The sequence below is a fragment of the Scatophagus argus genome, chromosome 9 (assembly GCF_020382885.2).
Source record: "Scatophagus argus isolate fScaArg1 chromosome 9, fScaArg1.pri, whole genome shotgun sequence".
Classification (NCBI taxonomy): Eukaryota; Metazoa; Chordata; class Actinopteri; family Scatophagidae; genus Scatophagus; species Scatophagus argus.
In genome coordinates this window covers 6,997,933-7,020,030 of record NC_058501.1, presented here as the reverse complement: position 1 = coordinate 7,020,030, position 22,098 = coordinate 6,997,933, and the positions used below count along the sequence as shown (strand labels likewise).

The window sequence follows — 22,098 nt, the reverse complement described above, 5'->3', positions numbered from 1 at the left end:
AATATATGATGATGTTGCTTTCAGTCATTACACTCCAAGCTGCTGGATCAGCCTTCCAGAGGATCTGAGAGGAGAAATATTGATACTTGAAAACATTAACTAAAAACCCATCTGTTCAGTCAAGTGTATTGTGTGTGTGTGTGTGTGAGTGTGTGTGTATACATATACATACATACATACATACATATATACTTTGAATGGCATTTAATTTTTTGAAAGATGTCTTATCAATAAAGTTTGACAGATAGATTGATTAATGTGAGAACATTAAGGAAAAAGAACAAAACACATCAGCAGCAATTAGTGTAAATGTAAAAGCAGTGTGTCTGTTTACAAGACCCAAGCAATGATCATCCTCTGTGAAACACACGAGCAAGGCGCAGGCCACTCATAAATCTGAGCACAAGACATAAAATGTCCCTGATGCTCTCCACAGACATGTTGCGGCCGCTCGGTCGTGCAATGTCACAGGGCCAGATGTAGTAGCACTATAAATTATAATCTTACATTTCCAGAGAAGATGTAAAGCAAAGGCAAGTTCTTCCAGACACTCCACTGGGCACAAACTTTACTGACAATTTTACTTACTGTAAAGATAACTTCTACAGTAGTGCTGTCAAAGAAAATATACAACACCAAAAGATAAGAGACTGGCAGCAATAGCATGAGTGGCGCATTATACAGGATACAGCATAAATTAAAGTAATTCTATAAAACCAAAATGGTGGAATACTCAAAAATCACATAGAGAAACTTCAGTGAATCACACACAGCAGGCTTATATTAGCTGGCCAACCTGTGGTGACTCTGTAACAAACAGGGAGAAAGAACCAATACCTGATATACTGTGTATTCAGGTTTCTTATTCACTGCCGTTTAGGACACACTTTGGATTTGAACCTCTGTTATGATTTGGCCCTTTCTGCATGTGCAGAAGTGTCCAACGCTGCAGGGTTTATTTTGGCAAGTCAACACAGTCTCAGTATGGATGTTGTTTTTTGTTTTTTTTTACATAAAAAATCTTACCTCATATGTAGTTAAACTGTAACAGGGATTTGAATCTTAGCCTGAAACACACTGCTAAGACACAGTCATACTTATTAACTGATCCTGAGGAGGAGGTTAAGTTACTTAAAGCACAGTTACTTCATGTGAAGCACTACGCCGTCAGGTCTTTAGCGTACACACGTCTTTTTACTGAAGCGTAGACTGCTCAGTGACCCGATGGCTATGTCTGTCGCTTCAGAGATGGTCTAAAGTGCTCTGACTGTTGTTGACAGACACTGTAGCTAATGGTACTTCACTCAGTAGCACAGAATCCATCAAGATAAGCCCTTAGACTGCCAGTGACCGACGCCACACCGCAGGGTTTTAAAATTGTTCAACAACTCGTGTGAGCCCATCCCACTGACAGTGCCAATCAGTTGTGCAGCTACTTTTTTTCCTACCGCTGGTTTGTATCATAATTCATCTCCTAAAGTATGTGATGCTGCTTTTTCATCTTCGAGCTCACACGTGCAAATCGGCCAAGCCGCAGCTGACGCCAGCTGAGCTACTGTAGGCAAAGAAAACAGAGCGTACTATTACTTTCCCCCCGTGTAGTCCTGCTTACTCTTGCCCCACAGCCAGCCTGCCCCCAAAAGGCAGTCTGCTTCTGATTATGTGTGATCATCCTCAGGCTTGCCAGCTACATTTCAGACTCTCCGGAGGTATTTTTTTTCTTCAAATCTGGCCCCCATTCAAAAGGAATTACACTGTAGCTTGTCTAAGCCGTTGTTAATTGCAGTCACGGCAGCTACCAGCACTCAGTGATATTCCTGGTCCGGTTTTTATATGGATCTTTGTACTTGTCATAGTCATTTCCATACTATTTGTGAGCTACATAATGGCGACTCTATATGCGGTGTGTTGCAGTTGAGAAAAGAGGATTTCAATGGTATACCACTCATCAGACTTTGATCATTTTAAATGGCCCATCAAGTGTCATGACACACATCATTACAAATTAAAACTTAATTCATTGTAAGCACACAGTGTCCATTATTCTGCCAAGTATGCCAGCATTACTGCTGTGTTATTCTTGCAGCTGGTGGCGCAGGATGAGTGGCGTTTTAATGCTTGGTCATGTATATCAGCACATACATGTTACGTACACTATACATGGGCTATCCAATTTAACCATATGCCAACAACTTTCCTGCATTTTCGCCCTTTTGCATCAGTTTATGACAACAAAGTCATATATATGGAAATTCTTACTGTTTTTAATGGCAATAGGAGTGCAATTGATGAAATAAGTTGAGCACAATCTTTGTGCCCGCAGACTGACTGGGGATGGACTTAATGCAAAGTCGTGGAAAGCAGTGATGAGGAACATGGTCTGTTTGTGCTGTCAGTGGTGCAGGACAGTTATTTTGGGCTGATCTAGGAAACCGTATTTCCCTCAAACACAAGGAAAACACATTTGGAAATGAAATTTGATAGCATTCGGGTTCTGATTTTTAACATGGAGATAAGCTGAATGTTTGAATAATGTTGATGATCATATAATAACATGACTGCTAACATTAATGAGCAAGGCCATTATGGTATATATCGGAGGGTGTACTTCAACATGATACTTCCTCCCCCTGCCCTATAAGTCAAAGGTCATGGTCAGTTACAAAAAAAAAAAAGAAAGAAAACATGGGGAAAATGTTATTCTTTGCTTGTACCTTAATACACAAGCAGCTGCTCAATTATACTAAATTTATATAGCAGGAAATCTAGCAATCATGCTAAAATTGTTCAGGCTTATTGATAATCCAGAGGGACTACCATCTAGTGAAAAAACAAGGCGGGAAAAACATTTAACCATATAATTTTATCCTTTAAAATCTATGTCAACAAATGAGCCACTGTGGTCATTAAAAAGAAAATTGTCATGCCTAAAATTTCATGACAACCATCATTGACAGAGTGTGCGAAGTAAAGAGTTGGAAAGTCACAGAACACAAACTAGCTTGATTTTGTTATATATTTGCATTTAAAAAAAACTTTCCAGAAACAAAGAAAAAGACAATTATATCAATAAGCCCAAGGTGGGAAAATAATAGACGAAATACCCTGCGTTGTTTAATTGATAACTTAGATCCATTTGCATCCATGTAATTTAGAATAAGACAGACTATTCCTACCAGGTGTTACGGATAGTTTAAGTGGCTGAATTACATTTTTTTTACAATGGAATTATGTCAGTGGGTGGGTGATGTAACAATCTTTTTTAAAAAGTAGAAAAAATAAACTTTGAGGCAGGGTCTCTCCCAGTTTCTTGTTGTTGTTCTTCTTCTTCTTCTTCCTCTCTCTCTCTCTCTCTCGCTCTTTTTCACGCACATACAAACACACACATCGCACGGACGCACCCACCTCCCACCTCCGTCGATGGGATCCCTGGGTGGAAGACATCATCAGGCGGTCTAGGAGGTCGCAGGAGCCGGTCGCGTCATCCCTGGAGGGGCGGCGCACTGACAGGAGGACGGAGGGTGTTTTCCAGCTTTAAAAGCACCGGAGCCGGCCCCTCTGACAAACCGCGCTGCGTCATCGACCTGGGGAGACTCTTGAAAACCTTCACTGGGCTGAAGAGATTCAAACTCACCTCAACCACGGTCCCCTCAGCAGCCTTACCTGCGCCGGTCTCCAGAATCACTAGACCAAGATTTAGCCCGGCACGATAGGTGCGCACTGGTCCGCGTTGTGGCTTCCAGTTATACACTCGCTTTGCTTTCACTTCACTGCGAATTATGCTTTTGTTTGATGGTGTATGAAGTAATCTATCAGCTTGCTTGCATTTTTAGCATCGGCGTTACTTGTTACAGTCTCGCAGCCTGAGAAAGTTGCGCATCGCTTGTTGAATGCAGGATACTTTCTGCCTCAGCGTCAATTCCAAGTTCAGCTTTGGAGCAACAGCCGGTAAGGAGCGGGGACTCCAGTTTCTCACCTTTCTCGCCGCCGATATGAAGTCCGCAGAAGAAGGTAAATCCATCGCTTCAAGTCTGATTTCATGTCTCAACCAACTCAGATATAAATATTTTTTTATCCCAGTTTACTCCTTTGAGTTTAAGATATGTTGACACCAGCTGCTGTGATCCAAACTGGTACCTTGTGCACTACTGTTCAGCCTAGGTCAAGCTTTTTGCAAGCTGATGTAGTTAAAAAAAGAGCTGCCAGTTTTGGAGTTTAACTGCAACATAATGAGAATTTTGTAAATGCTAACAACTAAAAATAAATAAATTCACCTGCAGATATCTTGGTACAAACTTGATGACTGACTGACAATATATTGTTATTTGATCACTTAAAATTATTCATTTTGAGAAAACATCTTTGAATTATTCACTGGTGTGATTGCTGTTTTTCCAAAGATGTAAGAAAATGAAGGTCAGACACCTTTTTACTTGATCTTTGCTGTGTGTCATAATCAAATTAGCACTCACTCATGTGCTGAGTGGCAAGCACCCATTTTACATCCACACCATTAGGTGTCCCCAGCTGTCTTTGCAGGTGCTTCTCATTACAAAGAATGTTGATGGGGTTATGTTGTTGCTGTTACCTGCATGACAACTTTGAATTTTGTTTTATGGTTTTAAAAAGCTCCCAACACACAGTGAGGTCAGAGGTCAGGGGTCAGCAGTAGAAAAGCAACGTCAGGAGTTGTCTAAGATTCTGTGGCTTGTTTAGGGATGCTGTAAATTGGAGGATGATTCAGCCTGGATTTATCATTAAAAGGGAGGTCTTTATTTTTTCTTTCTTTTTTGAAGTTCACTCAGCATTTATGGTAACAAAATTTGATTTGGTCCATCAGAAATCGTTGACAGTCTGTCTCTGTTAATTCACAGAGTCTTCCAGCCCTGATGTCACTGGCTTTTTGTGGATTTTGGGAATTTCATTTTGTCTTTGAGGTTTCAGACGGACGGGTGCGGGCTGTATTATTATTCCTTTCAGTCCCTCAGTCCTAGGCCTTATAATTGGTAACAGACGTATGTGTGTCTCGCTCTGTGCATGTGTGTGTGAGAGAGAGAGCGAGAGAGAGAGAGAGAAAGAGAGCTATGATCTGTGTGTTTAAGGCTGCCGAGTAGCTTTAGGGTACAGATGTGCTTAACCACACACAGCTTCAGCAAAGCTGTTGTATTATCACACCTATACAAAAAACTCAGATGCACACATATGGAAATCAAAGTGCATGCACACACACACACACACACTCACATTCACGCTATACTATGTGTTTTGCCATGGCCATGTGCGATAAATGAAACCAAGGTTCTTAGTTACAGAGGCTTCAGATGACTTCTGTGGGCGACCACCTATCTCTCCCTGAGGTCCTGTCAGTCTGAACCCAGCCTAGACCACAATCCCCGTGGACAAACCATCCATTCTTTAGTCACACTGATTTGGTTTTGGGGAGAAAATGTTTTGCTCATGATAGCATAATTGAAAAAAATTGTGGAAGACAGAATGTGCATGCTATAATCTGTGTGATAGCCTGTGTTTTCAAATTAACTCACAAACAGCTTTGAGTTGTGTGCAGTGCAAGAGTTAGTCATTTGATTTTGTTTTTTTTAATTTTTTCGCTCCACAAATTATGACCTGGTGTAATTTTGTTAGTTCAGCACATGTGATGCGTGTGACGCGGAAAAGCCGCTTCAGAGTTTCAAGATCCTGCAGCTCACAAGAGTGAAAGCCCCACTGTGGTTGAGTGGGTGTTAGAAGAAGTCAACTATGTTGCATGGTAGTGCACTGATCACTCACACATTCAAAGTGAAAAGATATAACAGCTGCAACCCTAAGCAAAGTCAGTCAGGCCTGAAGTACAGAGGTGTGTCACATCGGGTGGAGTGGGCAGGAGATTATTATCTGCACAGCAGTAGAAGAGGGTGAACCACAGGAGAAAAGCATCAGAAGAGACTGAGTCGAAGGCATACCGGTTTTTATGTTGAGAATTAGCGTATAATCACTGGGGCGGAGATGAGTTTCCAGCATGAAGAGCAAGAGTTTGATTTCAGCTATATGTTCGAGTACAGCCAAGATGTCCAGAATGAACCTGAGACAGGTGGGTACTGAACAATAATGAAAGGCTTCTTTTCTGTTTTGTATGTCCTACATACTGTATTATAGAGTGTGTGGGCACTGCTGTGTACTAGGATCAGTAACGGAAACACTTGTTTGTTTCTGTGCAAAAAGGCTGTCACAGGGTTGACAGACCATTTTTTATTATAGTGCTTTAATAATGCTCTAAAGTCTTTGATTTATGTTTTCAATGAAGAAATTAGACTTTTTCAGATATTGTGTTTGGTGATCGGCGCTGACCACTTGGAAAAGGTGTCCTAGGTCTCACTGAACTTGTGAAATATAGAACTTGTTTGAGGTGCATCACATAATCACCTCTAAAAATAGGCTCAGATAAACTAATTTTAGACAGCCACCCACATATTATGCGGTGTGTGACAGATTCATCATTTCATGTGATCCACAGTATTGTGGTTAACAAATATAGCACGCTGCATCAAGGGGAATGCCCTTTGCTGGGTTTCAGACTGAATGGGATTCATTCTTTGACCACTTTTACTCTTATTGACATTATCAGTAAAAGGCAGACATGAGGTTTAAAACTGTTGACACAGCAGCCAGCTGCTACAAGGCTAATTGAAGAGGCATATCTGCTAGGCCGCATGTCTCTCCACTGACTGAGTTTGTGTATAGTTGCACTCGTTAGCTTGTGTTGTTTCCTTGTGTGCTCCCTTGGTTTGTATGTGTGCCACGGTGTGTAATGCTGCAGCATACTCTCTTTGACTTAATCACAAGCTCAGAGCGATGTGAGTGCTGTCAGTTTTCCACAGGGGAGGGCCTAATTCACTCAGTGAGTGATTCAATCAATCAAATAAAGCATCCATCAGTGCTGCTGGAGGAATTCCTGGAGAGTACATATGACAGCAATGAGTGCCAAATAGAGCCTGAGATGAACTGATCAAACAAACAGAGTGGCTCTGCAACTCGCGACTACACAGCAACCACATACAGTAACTGCTTTGAGATAATTGCTAACCTTTTCCATATGTTTACAAAATAAAAAGGAGGTGGTCATTCGTTTTATTTCAAGATATATTGATAACATTTGTTTCAAAGCATTGTTCTGAAATGGTACAGTTAATTACCACTGTAATGTAATTGTTCTGAGCATTTGCAGTGGCATTTTGTCATATACTACACTTCCATAGACTTAAAATACGTATTTTTTTCTTTTCAGATGCATACAGCTATACTCCAAATGTCAGCTTGTCCCTTCCACTGGGCATGGGCAGCCCCTGTTTGGCGACTCAGTACCACACATTACAGTCCAGCCCAGTCATCTCAGTTTCTTCTTGTCACCAGACAGGCTACAGTCTCCACAATGATAACCACACAGCATCAGGATATTGCCTTCCCCACGGCCTGAGACCCAATGGGGCTCCAGCCCTGGAAAGCCCTCGTATTGAGATCACTGCCTATAGCCAGTATCCTGAGGATGAGGTAGAGGAAAGCAGCAATGAGGACCACATCATTAAACGAGGCGTTAACTCCATTGTGACGCTGACACTGCCGAATGCAGATGGCTACCGTGATCCCAGTTGCCTCAGTCCTGCAAGCAGCATTTCCTCTCGTAGCTGTAACTCAGAGGCATCATCTTATGAGTCCAGCTTCTACAACTATGACAACTCCCCACAGAACTCCCCCTGGCAGTCTCCCTGTGTTTCTCCCAAAGGCTCATCCTCACTGTTGTCCTGTCCACATGCCAGCGGCCCTGCAACTTCCCCTCACCATTCACCATCCACCTCCCCTCAGATAGGAGCTGTGGCCGAGGAAGGTTGGCCAGCACAACCTCGTAGCTCCAGGCCTAACTCCCCATCCTACGGTGGAGGCAGTGCAGGCAACAGCAGTGGTATGGGGAAGAGAAAGCACAGCTTCAATGGCACTCCCTACCATCAGACACCTTGCTCACCGATACAGTCACCCACTCCATCCCCACATGGCTCCCCCAGGGTCAGCATCACAGATGAGAACTGGCTCGCCAGCACCAACCAGTACACCAACTCTGCCATTGTGGCCGCCATCAATGCTCTAACCACAGATGGAGTGGTAGACATGGGGGAGGGAATCCCAATCAAGACAAGGAAGACGATGCTGGACCACTCACCCTCCATGAGTCTAAAGGTAGAGCCTGGTGGTGAAGGTCTTGATGGGGAGCTGTGCCAAGAGGACTACCCCTCCCGTCTGACCCTCAAGAAGGAGAACTACTGTGGAGGATTTCTGGATGTGCCCCAGCATCCGTACTCCTGGTCTAAACCCAAGCCTTACCTCAGGTGGGTGGAGCTGAAACACTTCAAAATCGCTGAGCCAGTCAATCTAAAATCGGCCCAGTAGTCTTGCCTCCAATTGCCTTTAGAAAACAATGAAGCATACTTATTTAGACAGATTTATGTCTTCTAACATTCACAGCGCAAAGGAAAATCAGTTCTCCCACTAACACCGTACTGTAACCCACTCCTATCTTTTGGTTTCTACATTTAGTGTTGTTTATTTATTCTAAGGACATGATTGTTTTAGTTTTTAATCTTCAGATATCCAAAGGTTGCATGCTCTGTACTTCCAAAAGAGTTCTGTTTGAAGATCTAAACTATTTCATAAATCATATTTCACAGGGAGGAGTTACTTAGCATGTGTGTGCCACCGTTTCTATAGCAACCCACACACAAACATAAGACCGCATATAGACTGAATGGCATGCATGCACGCTCAAAATTTACATATGCACTCAACTATACAAAAGATTTTTGACTTGTGTGCTTCATGACATTTTTTCCAAGCCAATAACATTCTTTCCTGTCGGAAATCAAGTGTTTGATTAAGATAGTGAGCTACAGGAAGTAATGGTGACAGGCCTGGCTGAAGGGGAAGCAGTCTGTGGGTTAATCAGCCGGCTCTCTGCTCTGGTCCGTCGCGCCATCAGCCCCTCTCTCTTCGTGTAGCTAGTCTGATGTCATGCACTGACTGCGCAGATAAAGCCCTGCGGGGGGAAATCAGTTCGTTTTGGGTCAACAAACAGCCCACAAGTTCTATAAAGATGCCAGAGATTGGTTTCAGTTGAACCACCCTGTAGGTCAGGGGTTTGCGTTTACCCGGCGTCCGGCATAGAGAAATATTGTCTTGCACATGTTTGTTTTGGTTTAGCTATCTCCAAAGCATTCACATGGGACACTCTGACTCTCCATCTCGAGAACAATGCTGTTAAGAGAGGCCAGCTGCAGCTCTGAGAAAGAGGTATCATTCACCAAGTCAGGGTGTGCTGCTGACCTTATTCCATTGTATAACTCCATTGTCTTTAATACTAGTATAGTGGGCTGTGCTTTAGAATTTTACAGTTATCAATTAGGAATGGATTGTAATAGTATCAAAGGGCAGGCTGATTTCCTGATTAGTTTTTGTGCCCAAGAACAATCTGTCATCACACTTTCACTTTCTTAATTCCTTGTGCCTGTTTCCACGTGTCACACCAAAATACAAAATGCCCTTCCATGTAGCCAGGACACATTCGTCTCTCCTTTATTTTTCACATCACGAATTCCTCCCCAGGCCAAGGAATTACATATGGCAAATCCAATGTGACTGCAGCTTTAAGGATAAAATACAATAAAACTGAGAAAGGAAAAAAGTCTCCCTCTACCTAGAGATGTAAAACACAGCACTTCCTGTTTTTCAGGAAAGAACAACCGGACACCAGGCATTTAACACAAAAATGTAGCTCATTTACAGACCAGATAAAAAGTTTGCTATTGTGTTTTACATTATATTAATCAGTAGTAGAATTAAAAAAGGAAATTTTGTGTATTTTATATTAAAAATAAAAAAGTTCTCTGTTACTGCAGCCCATCTCTGCCAGCTCTTGACTGGCAGCTTCCGTCCTGCTCCGGTCCATACAACCTGCAGATCGAGGTGCAGCCAAAATCCCACCACAGGGCCCACTATGAGACCGAAGGCAGCCGAGGGGCAGTGAAGGCACTGTCTGGTGGCCACCCTGTTGTGCAGGTATGTCACTAACGCTGTTAGCCTGTAAATGGTTTTTGAATCAGATTTGTTATATTGACTGCACACAGTGCTGTTTTACAAGAGGCAAGATTAGCCTCGTGTGTTCAAACTGTGTAATAATTTCCGATCATTACAGCATAAGTGGTAACACAGACACAAGTGCATGCTGATTAATGACACCTTTTTTCTGTCCAACAACAGGCTAGTGACATGGATGTTTGACTGTTGTTGGCTCGATGACTGCATATAGTCATAGAGAAAAGCTATGACATTTCTGAGTCTCTTAAAATGCATTTTTTTTATTGAGTAAATTAAGCATAGTTTAATTCAGAACTGGGTGATTTCCTTCCAAACCATTATCTGCAAAAGATTTACAGCTTATTCTGGAGAAACAGCAGAGTTTCCAAGTATAGTTTGCATCAGAAAATTAGAAACTGTCATGACAAGAAGCTGCAAGTCAGTTATTTTTAACGTTAAACTACTCACTGTGTCATGAGATTATCATTGCTAACCTGTCAAGTCACTTAAGCAGATCTCAAAAGCCCTCAAGCCTTTTCTGTTACTTTTGACGCCAGCACTGCAGTGTATACACATCACAGTCTATACATTTATGTTCTTGTATGCTGTATTATTAATGTTCCCTGAAGCTAAAAGTCAATCTACTGCTGCAAAAGCTCACCCTGACGGGCAGCAGTGCATGCTGACTCGATTAGTATAGAGCAGAGCCATCGCCTCTTACTATTATATTTGGCGAACACCTTAAGAGCACACGTCATTCTCACCAACTGCACAGCACAGAGCTCCTTTCTCTGCTACGCTGTCATCACACTGCATTGACATCTTGGTTTACTCAAGGTGGAGATCCAGTGGTGTGTATGCCTGTCCTCGAGATTAATGGGGTCAATTTGTCTTTAATGTCGTCAATTCAAATATAAACTATATTTAACCTAGCAATTGCAGGGGTATTCATTGCTGATAATTTTGTTATAGACTTGAAAATGTTATGTGGCACATGTTATATTTATCATGTTGACAATGCAAACACTGACCAGTACACTTTCAAGATGGTGGTCCATCCCTGTGACATACGTAGCATTGGACGCTTTTAGCGCTACAGCTGTTTTGTAAATAGATGTTGTCAGCACATCCTGGCCTGCTCAATGTCAGACTCACTTGACAGCTGTTGGCCAATGTAGTGTTATAAACAGGCCTGTCAACCTTCAGGTTTTCTCTGTAAATACAGGTAATTATTCCCCTTCATTGCAAACCTTTGTATATCGACGTGCGGGTGAATCAACATTTTACCCTCTCCGCCTCCCCATGAGGCCGACCACACTCAGCTTGTCATGCACAGCTGAGGCTGGCAGGTGAGACTAGTTCTTATTTAGTTTACACCACTTTCTGCCTTACTGCAGGGGCCAGAGTGAAAAGTCATGAGTAAGCATCCTGTATGTTTTTGCATATAGTGTTGTCCACATTTAGATTGATGACTTGGGTTGTTTTTTTCATGTAGATAGGTACTAATTCATTGCCCAGCTTGCTAGGATGTGGTAGTCATGAAGAAAATATGATGAGAGCTCCTTTAACATCACACCTCCCCCCTACTTGCATAGCTCACTCTTTACTCTTACTTTTTTGGTCGGGTGCGATTTGTGCCTCTGAGTCATTTGAGATATTTTTCATATCAGAGGAAATGACTGGAAGCATGGCAGCTGGCAGAAAGATAAATCTATAAGGATCAAGCAATGATGTGTACATACTAGAGGGTATAGAAAAAGTCAGTTGGGAGTACGAAATCTCCCATAAAACTTAACTCTCTGCTGGTCTTTCTTGTATTGTTGTGTGAAATTGTGTTGTTGTAATCTTGGAGGACAGGGCATGCTGTAGTCCCCAGTGCCCTGTGGTAACGAGTGGCAGGAGCTGCATGGGTGAGGTGCAGTCAAGGAGAATGAGTCAATAATGACACAGGGACATGGGTGTAGGAAGCAGCTAAGGAAGTGTGTGTGTGTATGTGTGTGTGTGTGCATGTGTATGTGCGCTAAAGACTGAGTAGAGTGAGTAGAGAGAAAAAGAGAGAAGGGGCAAAGGGAGTCACCAGGCAGCTGGGGCTTGGCTGCCCCTGGAGATGCTCTGTATCCTGCTGATTAGGGCCTAGGTGGCCTGAGGTTGGCTAAGCACGCCAGTGGTGGGGGTGTTGGTGTGGGGGGTGAATAGGAATCAGAATCCCAGCACACATCAGACACCACCTCCCCTTTCCATGCACCGGTGCCTCCCTACCTCCCCTGGGGACCTGAGGATGTCACTCCTTGTGAATTGTTCATCCTTCAACCATCTCCCAGACCCACACCAGCAGGGCTTTCTCAGATGAAGCCAGTCATCCACAGCTGTATTGTTTTTTCTTAGCTTAAGGGTGATCAGACACGCGCGCTGTGAGTGATGGTGACATGTGTGTTGGAAAGCAACACTGAATGAAAAACAGTAAGAAGAAAAACATGAAGGGATACACTGTCTCTACAGATTATGATGTCCTCCGGGTAGACAGAAACTGACAGATAGTCAATCCAGGATGCTCGAATGCTCATTTACAGTTGTTTTCCTGTTATTCAATAACAAGGAGAGGTGTTTTCTTGACAAACTTGAAGGAAAGTTTAACATCTATAACGTCTGACATCATCCTAAACTGCAACAGATTAACCACTTTACACTCAGTGCTGTCCATGGAGAGACCGCGGGATGGTTGGGTGGAGAGAATGGAGTGTCTATACTCCAGCCACACATGATGAAAACCTTAAGATTTGGGGTTACCTCGGCTCAGTACCCCTCTGCTACTTGCCCCAGCTCTCTGGAATTCTTGTTCGAAATCTCAGTCATTTATTCTGGACTTGAACTCTATCCTTCCCTCAACTTTTCTGCATCAACAACCTTTCAAACTCCACCAGTTGGTTCACTTTGTGACCCCCATGACTGCTTTTCCACTTTATTTACTACAGCAGACCACACCGCCATTAGGGGGATATGGTTTACTTTGTCGACTCCTCTCACACTGTCCAGACGCTCACTTCTCTCCCCACAGCAAAGCCAAATGTCTATAGGATGATGATGAGCTGTGCCCAGGGAAAAAAAAAAGCAACAACCTGGATTACTTTCACTCAGAACAGCACCGTGACATTGATTGATGGGTTTTTCCGAAGACTGGGAATAAAGTGGATTTGTGCCAAATTATTTTCATTGTGAATATAGGAAACTAAGACATGATCCGGCTCTGATCTGAAATGTGGGTTCAGTTGAAGATGTTGCAAAGGCTTTCAGGTTCAACCTCAGGAAATGCACATCCGCTAGGCCCTTAGTAATACCAGAAAGCAACACCTGTAGAATATTAAACCTATTGCGCAGCATGGAGTGCAGTCCTGCATATGGCTAGTTTGTATAGGATAATGACTGGCCTATAGGGCTTTCCCCCACATGCATACACACACTCTCACTCAGTCTCTCATTAAATCTAAAGCAGCAACAGACATGGTGTAATTTTGGCAGGATGTGGCCATCGTCCCTATTAACATGTGCGTGACTTAATACCCATCTCCCTTCCTCTGCAACTGTACGTAATACACATCAAATTTGCACCACGACAACATGAAAGACCTTGGCAAACATGTGCTCGGTTCTTTGCATGTGCGGTTTCACCTTGAGATCCGGTGTTTTCTGGCTGCGTAATGTCTCAAAAGAAATCCCTGATCCACAGCACCGTATATTGTAGCTGCTAATTGCTCATTAAATGTACCGCTGTTTCTTGTTTGATATTCAGAAGGGTTGATGTACCCTGTAGTGCTGTTAGAGCTCAGTCAGGGCTGTTATTTGTTGCCCAAAGGGGTATTTATGCCACTCTTAAATTGTGGTTCTCCATCTGCGGGGCTTCCCTTACACTGGTATTGGGCTACCACTAATTACCAGTTAATAGTAAGTGGAAAAATGGAATTTGCATCGTTTTCACTGGTTTGAGGTGATAACCAGACAGCCCACAGATTTATGAGGTTAGACGCTGGTGGTAGTTGTGTTATTCAAGGGGGCACAGCAGTTGTTCATACATCAACTTACTCAAATTCTCTGTAGGTTTGGATGATATTTCTTATGGCAGGCTGTACTGGTAACAAAGTCATTCTTTTTATATGGAATTTGGATCCTCACTGGTCTAGACATGGGCTTGTGCTTGAAACTCTGCCTTCAATGACATAACAGTTCAAAAAGTACTCAGTTCAAAATAAACTTTGAGGGATATAGCTGTTTGGTTGCTTATAAAAGGACCAGCTTTTGAAGCTATGGAAATGCAACACATATGCAAAGGATTGCATATGTTGCCTTATGCGTTCAATATGAGGCAGCATAGAAATTATCAGGGCAGGGAGGTGATGGAGTAAAGTCTGGAAGGAGAGACAACTTGGATGAGTGTACATTTAATTGGGTACAGCAGATGCTGGCTGTGTGACTGTCAGCACTTGACAGAAAGAGAGGGGAGCGTGATAATGGGAAAAAGCCTGATTCTGCTGTTGTATTTCTCCTCCCTTACTTTACTCTCCCCTCCTCCTCTGCTGCTTCCAGCCGTCTTCTCCCTCTCTTCCCCCAAACTCTCTGCGCCACGTGGACCTCTGCGAGTCATGACATTTCTCCAGGCGGTGATGAAATCACTGCAGAGGGATAGAAGGCAGCCCACTGCAAGCCTGTAGAGTGTATTCACACTCAGTTTCTATCCAGGCCAGACACATCTAATTTACCAGCAACTCATTATTAAACATTACATGTTCAAATCCTTTCTTTGAACTATTGAGGTCAGATGCATACAGCCTTGAGAATGTCACTGTTACTAAAGAAACTGAAGGATAAAATGTGCTATTAAAAATATATACTGTTTATTAATAAACTGAAAAAAACAGACCACCATTATTTCATCACAACGATTTTAATTGAGTTAAGTAAGGAAATTAAGAAAAAAAGAGAAAAAAAAAACTTTAGGGTCTGTGCTCAAGTGGTTGAAGCTTTCTACACTGATGATGGAATTGTAATGTTCAAAGCGACTGGGGGATGAATGGTGGAAAATGGATGGGATGCACCCTCCTCTCCCTTTACAGCTCGACACCCCTCCACATCTTCACAACTGATCCAGACAACGCAGCTGCATACAATTACACAATTAATACATCAGCTGCCATTATCCACAATGTTTTACTTGAGCCTCAGCTATCAAAAACGGCTCGTGCAACAGTGGCTTGCGGTAAGAGGTGTAAATGGATCTAGCTGACACAGTGGCAGAAGTTGGCACCCTGAAACAGCTGCAATTCAAGCCTTGATTCAAACTTGGTTTAGATTATCTCCAAATAAATATACAGTATGTATGCCAGAAAGACTGCAGTTACAGCTAGAAAAACTCATCTGGTCAAAATTAGCTTCACTCTGGTCCACCCTTATGGCTGCATTAGACACAAATGCAAAGCTGAGGTCACAGGTGTGTGTGTGAAACCTCTGTCATCAGCCCACACTTAAAGTTTAAAATACCCCCCCCCCCCCCCCCTCCCCCCAATCATATTCCCCCTCTGAGAATAAAATGAAGAAGTAAGTTTTGCGCTCTACTTGTGGTGTGTGTTTGAGTGAGATTCATAGGAATTATGGAGAAGCTAAGGGAGAGGGTCAGGGAGCACATATGGTAAAGGAATCGGGGGAGGTCGCTCGGGGGGTACTAGACCGCCTTCCTTTGCTGCTGGGAAGACCAGCGTCACTGAGAGGACTACCTGACCTCATTAATCACTTCCTCTTCTCCATGAGGTCACAACGACTTTCAGTGTAGACGCCACCATCATTGTGCGCTACCGCAAGATGAGAGAAGGGATAAAGACCCCAACCCCCACCCCCTCTACCCCACATCTCTTGCGGGCCTCCTGACAGCCACGTGGCAGCTGAGGTAATGGTTGGAGGTCACCATGAGATCCAAATAAGTCTACTGAGGCAAAGTGACAGACGACACGGCTTTGTAGTGCGACTGCCTGTGTTTTATTAAATCATAAGAGGACGTCATGCAATTTAACGCTCCGGTGTTTCAGATTTGTACCTCGTGCTCCGCCATAGTGCTCTCGCGAGTCAATACACAAATAACTGGTAGCATGTGTGGCTATGGATAATTACCTCTGGTGACACCATAAGTAAAATATAACAAGCAGAGTGGAGTCTGCTGGTGAGATCACCGCATAGATGAAGTGGCCCCTTGGGATGCCAAAACTTCAAGAAGCTCCTGACCTCGGCCTAACTCGCTGATGACTAGCATGTGTGACTAGCTCACAGGTCAAGACAGCTGCTAGAGACACTATGTGGAGCTGAGGAGGAAAATAGGACTGTTTGAACTGGAGATGAATGGCAGTCTTAGCTTTACCACTCCCTTTGCCCTCCCTTGATATCTGAATCAAAGACAAAGTCAGATAACTACTAGTGCTGAGATTAATGAAACATATGGATACATGCTCCACTCCAGTGACTATTCACATTCTATTTTTATTCAACTTAATTGATTCTGTAAATTCTTTTACTGGTAAGAAAAAGAACACATCCTGTTCCTTGTCAGAAATCCAACAGATCTGTCACATTACAGACTAAAGGTATTAAATCTTCAGGGTTATTATTGGGCCAGACAACTTTTAACACAAAATCCAGACAAATTTGTTCTCAAATCAAAGACATTAGGTGTCCATGAGACTGTACCACTAATTTCCACAGACTTTTAATGACGTAGCTCTCCAGCACTCCGCTAACCTTTCTCCTTCTCGGAGCCCCATCCCTGACCACCCTCAGAAAGGTAATTATAAACCCATTAATCAGATTATGTCATAGGTTACATGTGGTTTGCATTTTGTTATATGACTCAGACTGTTAGATAAACAACAGGGGTCTTTTATTCCATTTGACGGTACCACTGTTTTCATGGAGCTCAAAGAAAATTGGTCTGAAGCGATGCTCCGCTGGTGTGTGCTGGGGTAATTGACCAATTTGTGGGATTTTTCAGATGGCCGTGGCTTGGTGAGCCATACTCTAGAGCAGGGCTGATCTGGAGTAAATGATCTCTCAAAGTAAATGTCACAAGGAATCAACTAACCACCTGGGTGGATCCACTGAGGTCCACTCAATGAGATGTTAGTCCTCTCAATTTTCTTTTGGTTTTAAAGAGATGGATTCTGCATTTTCTCTTGGAGAGATTTCTAAGTCCACACCAACATCTGCCCCATGTCCATACTGCATGGCCACATTGCGCTGCAGAGAACAAGCATGGAGGTCTGCAATGTAAGACTCCACCAGAATCCACATTTGACAAACATTTGGCAAATTATTTTGGTCAGAAATCACTCACAAAGTATTAGCTGTCATTTACCACACTTTGGAATTTGCAACCCGTGTGTATATTCCTTTTTTGGGCCATTACACACTTGCTTAAATCATCAAATAATGTTTATCTAGACAGCTGTCAGAAAATGATCCAGGTATGCTGAATGCTAATTGGCAGCTACATTTATGTTTGAAGTCTCGCTGAACCAAAAGTCAACAGAACTTTTCAAACTATGCATGACTGTGGAGTTTTTCTTCTTTTTTAAAAGATTTGATCTTTTTTTATTACTCGACCAGCAGCAGCTAATGGAGGTCTTCTCAAGGAAGTGGTAGTTGTTTGAAGTGGTGGTTCTGATACAAGAGTCTCTTTCATCACAGTAGGACACAGTCTCTAAATTTTAATGGAAATCATAATGCATGTTCATAACTGCCCAAAGGCGAAGGGGCTGGATCCAATTTGCATGCCAAGCTCCATTCTTTTTTTTGGCATTATTTGCAATTGGGTGTAAAGTTTGATGAATTTCACAGCTACCATACTTATACAAGGACATTAATTGTACTCTGAATTTATGTGATGCTTGATGAAAATGGACAGAAGCAGTGGTGAACATAAGCACATGCCATGATATTTATTCAATTTTATTTACAGTAATGGTTTTAAAGTATCATCTATCAATCATCTATCAATGAATGAATGAAAATTTACTACAAGGAATTTATTATTACTCCAATTATTAGTTTCATAAACTGTATACACTGCAAGCATTGTACCTTGATGCAGACCTGAGCTGATTATCCTGATTTTGGATTTTGTCTCTGTAAGGGTCACTCTCCATTGTTGACTGCTTGCTCTGGATGTAACAACAGCACTGAGATTTTAATGAAGAGTGAAGTGATGGGAAGCCAGCTCCTTCATTGTGTCTTTATACCTAGGAGATCCTTTCCTCAGAAACATCAAAAACTTTTTTTTTCCCCTCCCCTAAAAGAATGTAGAACTGGCTGAAAAGGGAAGAGCAAAGACCATTGAAAAGGGTCTCTAACCTACAAAAAAAAAAAAAAAAAAAGAAAGAAAAGCAAACAAAAAGAAAGGGGGCTTATATTTGCAGCCCCTCTACCATGTCAGAGCTATCATTAACGCCCCTTCAACTACCAGTAGCCGATCTGCATTCAATCTCTATTTCCTAAATGAGGGGTTGCCTGAGATGGAGGTCTTAAAACCTAATGTTGCTTCTCACCTGGGTCCCTTTGTTCTCCTGCCAGCTTTATGGCTATATGGAAAGCGAGCCACTCACCCTGCAGCTGTTCATTGGCACCGCAGACGACCGCCTCCTGCGACCACATGCCTTCTACCAGGTCCACCGCATCACGGGCAAAACCGTTTCCACCGCCAGTCATGAAGTCATGCAATCCAACACCAAAATTCTGGAGATCCCTCTGCTGCCTGAAAACAACATGAGAGCCATGTGAGTGCTCTTAGTCATTTATAAGTCACCTATACATCTTTTTTTTCTTTCCACATTTTTCACTTGTAACCCCAACTTTAAAATACACCTACCCAAACACACACTCTCTCTGCACCTTCCTCTTTTCTTTATCTTTACAAACAGAATGCCTAATGATAGGTGTTGTGCAACACACCCTTTTACATAGGTCTTCAAAACTGAGATTTGTGTTTTCGCCCCAAGAGATGCATGATTTCTAAGAAAGTGAAATAAGTACACACTGACGTTATGGGTGACTTAATTTTGTCCAATGACTGCAAGGCTTACAGTTGATAAATATATATCCAACCAGAAGCCCCCATGGAAGTCAAATATTTTGCACAAATAAAAATTTAAAAAGTCATGAAACACTGAGTGTTCCATGGTTCATCATTATGACCTAGTCTCATTACGATAGGCTTGACCAATATTTGCCAGCTACTGAAAGGAATACTGCAACCCAAAACCAGGATCATAATTTCACAAATAACAGTGCCATTCAGTCCATTTGCTATACATATGCAATATTTTCCTTACTCTCTCTTTTTTTTGTATTACATCTAAGGTAATTAAATGTAAAATCAATGCGGAGAACATCAAAAATAACTGAATGACTTTTCCCAGATCTGATGGTTGTATTTGATCCTTAGTGGCCTTCTCTTGCAAGCTTAATCATTAAGCTTTTTGAGTGCAGTATATAAAATATTTTATCAAGCTTTTCAAACTTCATACAAATATAAAGTATGTGCCATAATTATGTGAAATTGCATATTTTGTATTGATAAAAATTCCCTGTCAAATATATGCACCTAATTCTTTCACAAACTTGGGGAAAACACTGGTATGTAATCATACGACTATGAGCTCATGTTAATGTTGACCACAAGATGAGCGAGCTAACAAGCTAATTTACTCTGCCAATTAGAGTGGCTGCCTACTCATTGCAAGTTCTGGAGGTCTGTGTGCTCTGTCAGACATAAACTTTGAGAAAGCGTGGTTAGGATCACATGAAGAACTCTCCTAAATATAATCTTTGAAAGCTTTGAAAATATTAGCATCCGTTTGCTAGGCTGAGCTAAGTCAGCCTTGGTCTCTTTCATCCTCCCTCCAAACTTGCTTTAATACATGGGGCTGTGCTCTGCAATGTGTCCAGGCCATAGCTCCTGTCCTAGGGCTCCATTTAGACTAGGCAACACTGAATTTTTTGGACTGTGGCCCAGAACTCTGTGTTATGGATAAAACCGCTGTATCTGAACATAGGTTACATAAGGCCGTTACCTCTTATTGTACCTCGAGTTTATTCTTCACTGTTGTAAAATTTTAAAATGCTTGCATTTTAGGTAAAAGAAATCAGTAATGTTTTAATGGGTGCCTTTTTTGCCAGGACATATTTTTATGTTTGTTCAAATGCAGGAGACCTAGATATTTATAGAACATTGGAGTTTCCTGACTGGACATTGGCCTTCTTTGGTTGGATGATTTTAACATTTGTACTGTCTTGAAGTATCATTTCCAACAATACCGCATTATCCCTTTTACTGTATCATATTTAGGGGCAACCCTAAATTGGCTTGACTTAATGGGTCCCTCAGGATGAACATGATATTATAAAATATATTCAAGAGGAAGGTTCTTTTCCCCTTTGTCGTCAGCACGCTTGCTAAAGGAAGAGGAGTGTAAGCCCTTGCTTTCTCCGCCGACTATCTGAAAGGTCAAAGACGAAGAAAAGCCTTTAACTGTCGCTTTCCACTGAGCTGTTTAACAGTTGTCTTGATAACGCAGAATCCATCTCTGTGCTCTCATGCCAGCAATCATTTGCTCCTTGTGTGGGATGCAGACAGTCGAGAACTGCAGTCAAACTTTCAGACAGTTTCAATCTGTCTTCTTTCCTGTTATAGGAAAATTCGTGTCATGCACATAAAGCCAAATCATAATGTACAATCTAAAATACTTCTTATCATTGAGGTAACGCAATACAAGGTAAGTTTTTGTTGTCAGTACAGTTACTATGAAAGAGTTGTTTATGGATCCCATATTGAGCATGGCTTATGGCAAAGAATCACTTTCATCTAGTATAAATATTTCCTTGTGGAAGATTTAACTGTCCCATATCTCAGGTTATATGAGCCATGAAAACTGACCACAAATTCATTCATGTCCATCATCTTGTGTTTGTTTTAGATCTATATGCACGGCAGAACACTTATGTCAAGCAACGCTGATAAGGAGGATGATGAGGATTTTTCTTATTTATTGAAAACTGTCCAAACCAAAGTCAAAGGAAGAAGTAACTTGGTATAAAATCTGACATTTATCGTGTTCCAGGAATAGTGCACAAAAAGCTACCACGTAAAATAACTGAAATGCCAAACCATATCCCATTCATTTTCCTTCACATTTTTACCAGCCACACTAGTTTTATTTAAATTCATGAAAGGCCACGTCTGAAAATGAATGCTTTTTTTCCACTAAGAAAAGGGAAAGAAAATTCACCCCTTTAACTCCCAAACTGTGAAATGGGGACTGGAGAGGCTTGGTGCACTCAGATAGTAATGAACTGACTTTCAGCATGCTGACTGCAGCTGATGAAACCTGGTGTGCTTAGTCCAGAGGATTCCTCCAGAGAACTGCTAACTCTTGGACCACTGTGACCCTTTAAAAGTGATGTGATGTCATTAATGTCCAACTCTGTCTTTGATGACACGCTGGATTAATAATGACATGTAATATAACAATGTCATGCTCCAGTGGATTTATAGTGCATGATCTGTTATACCAGTGGGGACTTCACTGTCAGTTTTAATGGGCAGCAACTCAATGTCTAAGTTTAAACTGCCAAAGTCAAGAAAATCCACCTTCCTGTCACCTTGTTTGTACAATGTTATTTTTGAAAAAAGGTGTAAAATTTTGCCCGTCCTTGCCTCTCTCCCAGAATTGATTGTGCAGGGATCCTGAAGCTGCGTAATTCAGACATCGAGCTTCGCAAAGGGGAAACAGACATCGGACGCAAAAACACACGTGTAAGATTGGTGTTTCGAGTGCACATCACCCAGCCCAATGGCAGGACAGTGTCCCTCCAGACTACTTCGAACCCCATTGAATGCTGTAAGTCACACTCACACAAGCAGGAATAAACTCACAAACTGGCACGCGTTTTCCC

General features: G+C 42.1%; 1 protein-coding gene across 3 annotated transcripts in view; it reads left to right on the top strand.

The window, feature by feature from the left end:
* Positions 1-3,114: 3,114 nt before the first annotated feature.
* LOC124064908 (nuclear factor of activated T-cells, cytoplasmic 1-like) overlaps positions 3,115-22,098 on the top strand; it is a 56,108-nt gene continuing 37,124 nt past the window's right edge. The window contains exons 1-6 of one of the 3 annotated variants that reach the window (XM_046399769.1): positions 3,115-3,713; positions 3,834-4,011; positions 7,283-8,375; positions 9,939-10,098; positions 18,718-18,920; positions 21,871-22,043. In XM_046399769.1, the coding sequence (XP_046255725.1) occupies positions 3,891-4,011; positions 7,283-8,375; positions 9,939-10,098; positions 18,718-18,920; positions 21,871-22,043 (1,750 nt within the window). In that variant the 5' untranslated portion in view covers positions 3,115-3,713; positions 3,834-3,890. Of the gene's footprint in view, positions 4,012-5,697; positions 6,089-7,282; positions 8,376-9,938; positions 10,099-18,717; positions 18,921-21,870; positions 22,044-22,098 lie in introns of those variants that run through there. The other 2 variants (XM_046399768.1, XM_046399770.1) reach the window with 2 other exon arrangements.